The sequence below is a fragment of the Brachyhypopomus gauderio genome, chromosome 15 (genome assembly GCF_052324685.1).
Source record: "Brachyhypopomus gauderio isolate BG-103 chromosome 15, BGAUD_0.2, whole genome shotgun sequence".
NCBI classification, from domain to species: domain Eukaryota; kingdom Metazoa; phylum Chordata; class Actinopteri; order Gymnotiformes; family Hypopomidae; genus Brachyhypopomus; species Brachyhypopomus gauderio.
The window spans coordinates 16,255,744-16,268,692 of NC_135225.1; the positions used below are offsets into that span (position 1 = coordinate 16,255,744).

At 41.2% G+C, this 12,949-nt stretch overlaps 1 protein-coding gene across 2 annotated transcripts in view; it reads left to right on the plus strand.

Moving 5' to 3' along the window:
• itga9 (integrin, alpha 9) overlaps positions 1-12,949 on the plus strand; it is a 55,014-nt gene that overhangs the window by 17,952 nt on the left and 24,113 nt on the right. For both annotated transcript variants that reach the window (XM_076974274.1, XM_076974275.1), the window contains exon 15: positions 977-1,137. In XM_076974274.1, coding sequence (XP_076830389.1) covers positions 977-1,137 — 161 coding nt within the window. The remainder of the gene's footprint in view (positions 1-976; positions 1,138-12,949) is intronic.

Consider the following 12,949-nt stretch of genomic DNA (forward strand, 5'->3'; position numbering starts at 1 on the left):
GTCATGTTTGTAAATTCCATGCATTCTCCACACAGCATCCCTTGAAAAAAATCACTTACTTTGCTCATCTAGTTAGTTTTCTCCCTATAGTATAGAAACCAAAGGAGGTTGCACAATTAGTGAATCCAATAAGTATAGTGAACTTTACATGAGTATGTGTGACCTCTGCATTCAGTGGGTGTTGTCATTGTTAGACAAGGCCTTGTAGGGGATACAAGATATATAAATTGGGTGTTATGCAATTGGCTGGTCGTGGGTGAGGAAAGAATAAGGGCTCTTCTGTTTTGCCTTTTGGCTTTGCTTTTGGAAAGTGCTGTCACTCCTCCTCTATGGGTAGCACCATGGTAAAACCCTCCCTTCCGCATCGGAGTGAGGTCATGGCTCCATCACAGCTGGATGAAGGGAGAGGCATAGACCCATTCACTGGTCCAGGAGGGAGAGAGAGAGAGAGAGAGAGAGTGAGTGTGTGTGTGTGTGTGTGTGTGTGTGTGTGTGTGTGTGTGTGTGTGTGTGTGTGCGTGTGTGTGTGTGTGTGTGTGTGTGTGCGCGCGCATGCATGTTGATTGTGTGCATATGTGTCTAGACCATCCCAGAGTTTCAGCAGAGTAACACCCTTTCTGTGACCAGTAGAACACTTATCACTCTTACTTGATGTTCTCAAGACAATCCAGCACTGAAAGAGTGCACTCCCATTTTAACAGTATTTACATGTGATCTTTCAGCCATGTTTACTTTTCAAACAGCTTTTTCCAAAGCTGTTTTCTCAACCTACCCGAAACTGAATGAAACACCTTAGCCTTACTGACTGGATTTCTGGTGTTGTTTTGTTTATCTGCCATTTTGTGTCAGTTCTATCTGTGCGGGAAACTGACATCATGTAACATTACTTGAAGTTTTGAACGATTGTAATTTCATTTGTGTGAACCTGTGGGCCACTTTCCGCTGTCAATATAGGGCTAATGTTCTCTTTCCTCAGAACTGTTGTATAATCTAACAGCCGACGCAGAAAAGAGACTCAAGGGCCTGCCATCCCGCGTTTACTTTATGAACGGTGGAGAACAGATGGCCATTGTGAGTGACCACTTCAGCCTTACCGTGGGCCAAAAGGAGTGCCATCGGTACACCGCATACGTACGGGTGAGTCCGCGACTGAGACAGTTCTGCTCACATCAACACACCGCGTGTCCAGCAAGCTTCATGAAAGGCACAGTGAGCGCCCGGCCATTTTCAGCATCACAGAGCCTTAGTCGGCTCTTCTGATAATGTTTTCCCTCATATTTTCTCATGACCTGTGGTCAAGGCTCTGAAGGTCAGGAGTCATTGTACCAAACTTCAGTTTACTCAAAGCTTTCTTTTAATTTATTCAAGAATGTTCCTGAGCACATTTAGTCCAGTTTTTAGTTTGGGTGGATTTCTTGACATGCTCTTGACATGATTTCTTGACAAACACACGTTTGTTATGTGGTGAGCAAATACAGTGGCTGAACTCTTAGACTTATTATGGAAGAGTTGAGATTTCACCATAGGGGTACTTAAAAGGAGTACATCATCAGTCTTTGAAACTTTTACGCCCATGTTTTCCTTCACATGCCCTTAAATAGGCAAGCAGAGAGTTTCTTTTTGTCACCATGTTGACGGATTGTTCAGGGCCTCGTTTTTTGCAGGGCCTACACATAGAGAAGTAGCTCTAATGAAGAGCTCCATGCAGAGTCTGTACAAATGTCTCTGTCATGGCCGTCTTGCTTGCAAACAGGCAAAGCATGCACTGACCAGGACATATGCTACTGTTTCTACTGTATTTGTCCTGCATTTAATCTCAATTTTGTGCAGTTGGTACTTCAGCAAAACTTGAAACTTGTATTTTTTATTCACTGGCCTAGGTAATATATGTACCAGGTTTACACATACATATTTCAGAGTTATGTATGTGTATGTTTACACGTGCCATTTCAGAGTTCTGACCACAGCTGTGTATTTCCATACAGTCCATGGAGTTTATTTAATTAATGTTGTGATATATTTCTATTGTCTGATTAGTATATGGGCGGCATGGTGGTGTGGTGGTTAGCACTGTCGCCTCACAGCAAGGCGGTGTGGGTTCGATTCTTGGTCTGGGCTGCTCTGTGTGGAGTTTGCATGTTCTCCCTGTGCCTGCGTGGGTTTCCTCCGGGTACTCCGGTTTCCTCCCACAGTCCAAAGACATGCGTGTTAGGTTGATTGATCACTCTAAATTGCCTGTAGGTGTGAGTGTGTGCGTGTGTGTTGGCCATGCGGTGGACTGGCGACCTGCCCATGGTATACCCTGCCTTCGCCTGGAGATGCTGGGATTGGCTCCAGCCCCCCTGTGACCCCGACTAGCGGGATTAAGCGGTTCAGATAATGGATGGATGGATGGATGATTAGTATATCTTTCTACAAAGCCTGACGTTTGTGTGAATGTTTCCAGAGGGAGTTAAACATTAATGGGCTCTTAACTAGGGATTACCCCTACCATCTGCTCTGTGGAACACCATTGGCATCTCCGTGGGTGATCTGTAATGTACCAGAACAGATAAACATTCTTCTGCTGAAGTAAAGAGAGACCATTCTCTGGAAGAGCCCACTTGTCATAGAAGATCTGGCTTGCCTTCATATGGCTATGAATAGACTTCAACAACTGACTTAAGTTGGTGTTTGAGCACAGCAATTATCTGAATGATTCTAGAATAAAATGGCTATGGCCAATACTATAAAGAAATATAAGAATCTACAAAAATCTCTTAGATGGCTTTTTGTTATCATTGTTGGTGCAGAATTATCCCAGGCTTTCTTAATTTATTTGTGAGGTAATGGGTCAGTGTGTAAAAATCGGAGAGCCCAGAGTAGATGCACCTGCAGGAGACGATGGTTTTAATAGCGAACGTAAGCAAAATGGAAACAACAACACAGACAGCCAGGGATACAACTACAAACAAACTAAAAAGTAACAAACACTCACAGTTAGCCGATAAACGAAATGCATGGAGCAAGATGCTAATGAAAACATAGACAAGAGGAGAATAATCAAACAGAACCCAAATAAATCGCCAACACCAAGAGGGAAACACTAAATGAACAGAACTAGAAATGAATACAGACATAGACTAGGAGCAACATGACAGGGCAGGAATCAAAACCGATACAGGTATACATGTAACATAACTATGAAACACGGAACAAACTGGGACACAAGAATCACAAGGAGAAGAACAGGAGCAACGAACAAATCCACGTACAATAACCGACAATGGGACTTGGGAACCATGGGGATTATAACACAGAGTAAACGAGGAATTAAACAAGACGCAGCTGAACAGGATAATCACTACAGCAGGGACACGAGGTACAGGGGCACGATGAGCAAAAGGGAAACCAAAAAACAAGGCGGGATAGGGCAGATGACACAAGACCCGGGCAGAGGGCGGAGCTATGTGAACAATATTTCTTGTGGTGTTTTTTTTTTACACAGAAAATTGATGTTTGGACCAGGTGTCTGATGTTATGAGGTGTCTGAGCACTGCTTAGACTGGTCAGACTAGACATGGTTATTGTTGGGTTTAGATTACAGTGTTTGTTATCCATGTTGTGTGTGTGTGGGTTTCCTACATTCATACAATTAGAGTGTAGCCTGGACAGACTTGATGCCACACATGATGAGTAGGAAACATGACTCTGCATTTGAAAATACCAAACATGACGAGAGAATATGCACACCGTGGATATGTTCCATTACAGATTTGATTCAACACCAGTCTAATAAATGCTTGCCTCAAAAACACACATTTCGCTGTAACTTGCTGCCACAAGTTGTATGCATGCTGGAGTATGTTTGTGATTTCTGTAACTGGTGGGGCAGTTCAAAAACATTGAGATTCCTGTCACCAGTCTTGATTTCCCAGCAGTCTTCGGGAGCAGGTCTGCATAGCCAATCCCTCCATTTATCTGGATGTTACAGTCTTTCCACATGCAGCAGGCCTCCCATTCGCCAGCCAATAATGCTAATGGAAACCAGCTGGTGCGTTGTGGGGTTCTCGAGGGGAGCCTCGCTCACACAAACATGCTCACACACACACACACACACACACACACACACACACACACACACACACACACACACACACACACACACACACACACATATACGTAATCCCTAAGATAAAATAAAATCAATGATTCTCCTCTGAGGAGCAGCCTCCAGCCAGGCTGGTATTGTGTCCAGCAGCCTCTCTGTACATGCTCATGATGAAGTGGTTAAGGCTCATTGCTCTGGCTTCAGACACTGAGCATATGAGGACACTCGCTTTAAGAAAATGAAGAGTGGAAATACCTTTGTGTTTGATTTAGTGGAGAAGAAAAAGGACGTTTTTAAATAATGGCATTTCTACAAATGAGAAATTGGTATAGATTTCCTTCAGGGGTTTATTGCATAAAATGTGTGTAATTTCACTTGTTTTCTGCCTCAGTATTAATGGTAGCACTTTCTTTGAAAACACTAAGTAACTCATTTAAAGAAATGTGGTGTGCAAGACTCAGTGATGAAGTGGTGACATCACCAGATGAAGGAGGCTGATGGACTGTATAGCTGTCATGTGGTAGTGTTGATATAAGCATGTTACTGAAAGAACTGAAAGTACTACCAGAATGGCTTGTTTCAGAGAGTGCATTAACTGCATTTCCCTGGTTGTACACATGTCACATGGTCTGTGAAAACATAGATATGTCCATACATGAAGGAACTGTATGTAAGAATGGATCTCTGAAATAATCAAGTGTAACTGAAATTGTAGGATGATTATGGTAATTTTGTGTGTTGGAGCATTGTATTTGGGTTCATGTTTGTTCAGATCACATACAGTTGGTAAAGACCTAATTGGTGATGTTTAAAACATCTCTGCCCACCCAGACAAAACACTCTCAGAACTCATGTGTAAATAAGATTTGAGGGGTGTTATATAATGTTTCATGTTGCTCATTGGGAACATGTTTCTGTTGGCGGAGGCAATGGAATCACCAGATGTTCTGTGTTTGGTTATTTTTAGCTAAATAAACTTTATATTTTGAACATGTGAAAAAAATGGATAAATACTGAAGTTTGTAGTTTGAACTGCTGAGCCATAGAAGGGTGAGTCAGTGAAGATTTTGGCTCTGTGCTCTGCCTGAGGTTTACTGTGATGTCTCTGGAATTTCTAATCCACAGTTTTTCAGTCATGGTCCACTGCACTGCACCCTGCAGTGTGTCCCCTGCCCCCAAATTATCAGTCAATCAACAAGTTCTCTGTGAATTTAAAATAGGTGTGTCAGAGCAGAGAGAACCATGTGTGTGGAGGGATACTCCGGGACCTGTACTCACAAACAACTGTCTAATCATGTTTAACCACTGGGCACATTTTAGAACAAATCTTTTATTATTTTCAAGATCACCATACACCAAAGTTTATAAAATAGCCCCCATTTTGGTTTGCATAATACATTTGTGCAGCTGGGCTCTGAAATGAGGCGGCACAGAGGCATCAACACCTAAACTAGGGAAGGCGGGTGCTGGAGACAGTTCAATTTCCTTTGTTACTGTGCCTACCATGCATGGTGTTTTCCTGTTTACCCTAGAGACAGGAAATGGTAGAGTATTTTGAAGATTTCAAAGCAGGCAACTGCTGGGCCTTCCGATAAATTCACGCACATTCATATTATTGAACAGATGAGCACTTTGTATGACTGTTGATGTGTATTGTATGGACTAGAAAAAGGGAGCTTGTGAAAGCGAGCTCTTTCTAGCCCACAATATGAGCACTGACATTTTGTACAGTGCATATTTAGCCCCTTATCGTTAGAGCACTAGATTCATTTGGACACTATTTGGAGGATAGGGGGAGTTGGTGAGGTAGTGGTGAGCCTTTACTATCCACATAGTACAACACAGGAAGTGAAAGACGCTATAACAATTCAGAGTGCCATAGGTGCACAATAACAACTCAGAAATGCGCAATAGCGCTTTAACTCAGCGCAGTGATGAGCACTGGGAGGGCTTGTTCAGAAGGGCTCCAGCAGTGTCTCTCTCAGATTCAATGTGCTGGTGGTTGGGACCTGTGGGCATAAATGAGACAGAGGAAACAAGCAACAGGTGCATGTGATGAAGAGGGTGTGTCAGTAGGTGAGTGGGACCGGGGGGGAGGTGTGTAGGGTGTGGTTTTGTGTGTGGGCATCTGCCCTGAGCAGAGGGACTAGCTCACTGTGACACACATTTCTTATGTGTATATTCTGTAATTAATTGCAATTAACCACTATTTTTAACCACTGTTTTTTTTTTTACAAGTGTATAAATGGGCAGCTAAAAATGGCCATTAAGGCCCTGCTTGAGAACAGCTGTATACTTGGAAGATGTCCTGAGAATATTATTCGTAATGCTCCCTCTTTACTTTGTTCACAAATTTCCTGTATGTCCAAGGCTATTTAGAGACCTATTACACACTACAGAGCTGTTAAATAAACCCTGTATCAGCAGCAGCTGGTACTCTGACAGGAAGAGAGCATGGTAGAATCAAATGGAAACGGCCGCTCAGATTTGTGACTTATTTGGAGTTGCAGTACCTCAGTCTACGAAGTTAGACACAGTTCTCCAATGTGTTCCCCTTACTTGCACTCATAGTTAGATGGGTATATGTACTGACACTGCACCAGAACGTATCTTCTCTTTTATCTGACATGCACACACACCTCAGTAACCAGCGCAGTGTTGTCTGCTGCCCCACTGCCGTGAGGCTATTCCCAGGGCTTATCCTGACCATGCCAGGGTGCCTGTCACCTGACTGCTTTGTGCTTGGCCCATTTATAGCTCTTCATGACACTGCAGTTCCCTTGATGCCATTCCACTGGTTTCATTTACCCTGAGCCAAGAAAGCTGATACGGTGAATCCACATGGCAGGAAAGTAATCATATCCAGCTGTCTCCCATTAAACACGCCACTCCACCTCCTATTTATAAAACACACCGATGGACAAATATTGAAACATGCCGGACCGTACCAAGAATAAATACAGTGGAAAAATTAAATGGATCATCTGCTCCAATATAACTGCAGATAAATGTTCTGTCATCATGGATCATGGTGTTAGGGAGCTCTCTGGAATCCTGCACAGCTTAGTGTTTGTATCGTTTCATGCAGAGATAGTATACTGTTTCTGACAAGCATTTGCTGCCTCTGATAGTACATACTTTTTCTAACAAGCGCTTACTGCCTCTGACTAGTACTAGTACATACTGTTTCTGATCAGCACTTACTGCCTCTAACTAGTACATACTTTTTCTGACAAGCGTTTACTGCTGCCTCTGACTAGTACATATTGTTTCTGACCAGTGCGTCAATGTGCAGCCTCTATATATATTCTCTGCACATTGACACACTGGCGTGTGTGGTCACAGAGTCTTGTCATTACATCAGACGTCAAAACGTTTCATACAGACCATCACAAATCCCACTTTAAGACTTTAAGAACCACATATGGGTTAGATGAGTTTCCTTTGGTTTGATATGTCCAGTGTGATGACATGCTTTCATGTCTCTGTTGTATATTACTAGCATGCAGTAATAGCATTTATTAGCATTAATATGTCACCTAAGCAGTTAACTATATGCAAAGTTATGTCAACTCTTTTTCTGTTGAAGGAGGTCTGTCTGTTTGCCTTTTGGAACCTGATTGTCAAGTGCATAAGCTGTAAAGATTTAAAATGCAGTGTTGGGAACGTTACTTTAAAAAAGTAATTTGTTATAGTTACTCACTACTTGTTCAAAAAAGTAACTGAGTTAGTAACTGCATTACTCTATAATAAAAGTAACTCGTTACCAGGGAAAGTAACTATTTGCATTACAGTGTAAAAAAAAAGTTATATGCCAATAAATAAGGATTTTTTGAAAAAGCAGTTTGAAATGAGTAGATCAGAAAGGTGTTTAACTTTTGATATTTATTGTACATCCACAGACCAGTGCAGGATAAAATCCTTTAAAATCCCAAATCTTTGTAAAAAAAAAAAAAAAAAAAAGCAAAAGTAAACAGTTACACTATATAAAGTGCATTTACATCTATCAAATTAAATTAAATTCTCTCAACCTGAGACAACTGGTTTGTTCACAACAGAAGTAAACTTAACAATAAAACCTCTATTCTTAATTAAATAAATCAAATACCCAGTCTGGTAGACATTCAGGAACTTCAAGTATTTTCTTAAATAATGTTTATATTGCCACCTTGGAAATGCTAATTTTTCTTTGGCTTGCTCCTGACTCGCCATTTCTGCCTCGTCTCTGTTTGTGTCGTGTGTCACTGGCGTGCTTCGGCACGTGTGTAAAAACACTGGCTCTGATTGGCTACCATAACGCTGCCTTAGCCAATCGCTTTCTGACTTGTTAAGTTAACAGGTGTTACACCGAGAACTGTGACCTATCGAGGTCTGTTACTACTCACTAGCCTGGGCAGGGGTCCCCTCGCATCACTGATAGTGTATCAATATATATAGTAACGCACCGCTTTTAATGACCAGTAACGTCAACGGCGTTGTAACGACAACGTTAATTATATTATCCCGTTACTGACAAAATGACGCCGTTATCTAATGCTGTTATTTTTAATGGCGTTATTTGCAACACTGTTTAAATGTACAGTACACATATCACACACAGCTTGATTGTGTTCAAGCTGCAGCTATGCGCTGTTGCGTAGGCCAACCTCCCCAGATTAACAGCAGAATAATAGTTTCCTAGATTGGTAAGTGGTTTCATCAACTGCAGGAAGCGTATCACTCTCATGCGTAATCAGGGATACATACACACACACACACACACACACACACACACACACACACGCACACACACACACACACACACACAATGTATGTCTTGACAAATAATGAAGTAGGAAGCATGTTTTAATTTAAGACTAATACTTGCTCCTCAATTTTGTTTATAGTTAATCCCAACAAAAACAAACAGTCTTCAAAACAGTTTAACAAGGAAAGATAAACATCACAATAAGGTACTTTTCTAATAGTGGTTTTCTGTCAGAATGATGAAGTATATGATGAAAACATCTTAAATAAAGATTAGTTCTCTCACATGCAGAGGTGTCAATTCCAGGTTCAGAAAGTAAAAGTCCTCACCAGGATTTTGCTCAGGCTTCCTGGATTGTATTGATTCCACTAATTTTTAGCTGGATTGCACTAATTAGAAAATCTAGCAAGCTTGAGCAAAATCCTGGTGAGGACTTTTACTTTCGGAACCTGGAATTGACACCTCTGCTCACATGTCAGACTGGATACTAGTATTAATAAAAGATAGATTTGCATGTTGCAGGGACCATGTGCTGTACTTCGCATACATACCAGGTTAATGTTAAATTACTTAAGCATTCTAAGCAGAGAGTACATTCTGTTTATTTCAATGTAGGTTGTAAGCAGTATTCAGTTACTGTACACAGTGTTCAGTGATCATAAGATGAGGCCAGTAAAAAGCAGTAAATATGGAGGTTCAGGATGTGCCCTATTACCTCCGTGAACATGAAAGCATCACAACAGAAACACTAAAGTAGGTGTTTATGCAGGTCACTCGTGCAGGTGACAAAACAAAATTATATTGTACTTCTATGAAGCCATAGAAGCACAATATTTGATTTTCAGGTTCTGGCTCAGGTCCTGCTTTGTAGAACAGTTCCAGAATTCATTCTGAAGGCCCCACTGACTGACAACATGGCCCCCAGCTTACATCACTCACTGAGCCCTAGCCAAGACTGCTACCATAAAAAGGGCTTGGTGCAAGTGTCCCCTTGTCTGATATCGGTTTTCTGGTCAGAGTGACTTAACTCTGATCTCGCGTTGCTCCGTCGGCCAATCCAGGAACGTTAACCATGGCATGCTGTTCAAAGAGCAGAGAGAAATGATTGTGATTGTGAAGTGACATGACCTACCTGCTCACCCAGCAGTACAATTGTGATGTATTTATTTATACATGCATGACCACTAACAGAAAGTACACAAAATGTATATTACAATAAACTATAAACTATGTAGATTTTAAGCAAATATAAATAATGCATATTGGTGTGCAGAAGTTTCATTCTTGGACCAGGCTGTTGTAAAGAATGTGTTGAATGCTTTGTTCTTACTGTAGCAACAAATCTTCATTGGCTCATGCAAAAGGTCTAAATTTGTTGACAGGATTCTTAATAAATTACTTTTTGAGGTGAAAATGCTTTCTGTCTTGCCAGTTTATGCTGGTGAAACATGGCACCTTCATTCCTGCTTTATAAGTGCCAGCTGTGGTCTTAACTGCTAAATACCTTTTACCTGATGTATATTAGCCAATGAAAGTTTACTATAATAAGTTTACTATAATTTGTGTTTATATGAACATTGTTCCACTGAGTAGGTAATCAAATTATATGCTATTTAGGATTTTTGAATGTCCCACTCACTGTGCACAGATTATAAAATCCTCCCCTACGGGAAGTAAAAAGAGGAGAAGGGCAATAATGTGTGTGAAAATGAGTGTGCTGGGATGTGTGGTGCATCCGGACACCACGGGAGAACATGAGGATCTGGAGGGTAGAGAACGCTGAATGTGTGGTTCAGTTCAGGGAGGAAACAGGCGTCAGCCCCACACATGGAACAAGTTTTCTGCCAATTTGAGTGATGAGCTTCCCAAACGCTAAACCTCCTTGCTCCACACAGTCTGCATGCTCTCATCCCGTCGCCTGTGTGTGAGGCTCCCTTTCCCATGGGAAAAATGATAGCAGCCCCTTTGGAGCATCACGAAGCAAGCTGTAAACTGTCTCCCTTTGAATTTGGCCAGTACCAGTTTGGGTCTTTTCTTTTTGGCTTAACTCTCAGCTTTTGGAGAGCTTTTAGTCTGATTTGTTTGGGAAATGTATCATGTATGTATACAAGCTAATGACTGAGGAATGAGTGTCTGTGTTTGATCAGGGGTTTCAGACGCACTCAAGGATTTTGGAAAACAATCTTAGGAATACACTGGAACTCTGTGTATGCCAGGATTCTCTACTCAACCCTCAAATGTATGCAGGATTACCTGATGCTCAGGGATACTGTTGACACAGAATGAAGAACTCTAGATAATGTGTTACTGCCATGGTATTAGAGGTACAAAAAAGGAACCTGGTAATTCTGACGACATGCTTAGATTTGGGTGTTTATTTTGGGGATTTATTACCTGCTAACTGCATATTGTCTAGTGGTGAAACATCACTCAAAAGCTTGTGAGAACATTTCTTAATCCAATGCTAAAGAATCGTTTTGTAACTTATGACAAAGCTTTGTTAAAGAGCTAAAGAGAGTGTTAGGTGTTAGTTCATCTCACACCTACCACGCACTTTGATAAAAACACCAACCTTGTACCTCCACCCACTGGACACTCTATTAGCCACACCTGTGTCTTAGGTGCATTTTAAGCACATAGCAGACTGTTGTCATACATTGTTCCTCAGGTGTCCTCTGTTCCAATACCAGTATAATACCAGTATCATCACTCCGACACGGAATGAAAACCTGGCGTTCATCACAAGACATTTACATTGACAATATCAACACCCAGAACTTTCATTCTATTTACCTTTTACTTAGCCTGATTGTGTGATTTCTTTGTGACTTGTGTATTCGTCTGTATAATTTGTTTTTGTGTAATTTGTGTGTTAACGGGCCGCCCAATGGAGGATGGGTTCCCTTTTGAGTCTTGGTCCTCCCAAGGTTTCTTCCTATTCCCCACCATCTAGGGAGGTTTTCCTTGCCACTGTCGCCTTTGGCTTGCTCATTAGGGATTTGGACCCATAGTATTGTTAACCTTGTAAATCCTGTAAAGCACTTTGTGACAACATGTGTTGTGAAAAGCGCTATACAAATATATTTGATTTGATTTGATTTGTTCCCAACCTGCTGTCCAGTGTCTTACCACAGGAACACAGCTGACCCACTGAATTACATTTCAGTGATGGAAAATGCTAAACACAGCAGTGGCCATAAACTTGACCACTGATGAAGAGTTGTAGATGGCTAAAACAACAGTGTATGACAAAAGGTCTTTAGTACATCTGTGAGTTGTTTCTAATAAAGTTGCTGTGGGGTATACATGGTTTGTAAAAGCTTGTCTGTAACACTAATGGGTTTAATTTAGTTCCTTCATCATAATCATTCATTTGCAGCCCCAGAAAGACCTCTTTGAATAATTGCTGGTTCAATAAAAAACAATAATCCTTCTGTTATTAATATCCTTTACTGCAAACAGTGTGTTTGCTGATGTCACATTTTAACAGCCCAGATCTTCTGGGATTTATGTGGGACAGCTAAGCAACCGAATATCTATTGGCAAATTAAATTTACTTCAGCTGTTTCAAATATATGTGACTGAGATGAATTATGTCGTTTAGCCAAATGTAACAGTCATTTATCACTTGAATCGCTTGACATTTTCATGTAACTGCTATATTTGATCTTTATTATCTATTTAATCTTGGTATCACAGAACAATGAAAATGGGCATTACTGTATTATTAACAGGAATGGCATTTGTATTACATGTTCTGAGCCTGTAAAACTGACCAAAATGTCTGTAAATTGAATCCCTTCCATACAAATGTTTCAAAGAACGTCTGTTCCATGCACGTACCAAGCTGATGGGAGTCATGTGATCAGGGCGCTCACAGCCTTGCAGCCAAGCATGATCTGAGCGTGCCTGCTGACCTCATCCCCACTCCCCTTCCTGCATGAGTACAGGTCACCCACAGCAAAAAGCTAGACACGGCCATATTGTTTTCCCTATACTCTAAATGATTTTGGTTAGATAATTTCATTACTTCACTCCACTATCGATACCTTAGCTGTAAATGGAAACTGTACATAAGGAGTGGGATGAGACCCCTTGTGTACGTAATTTAA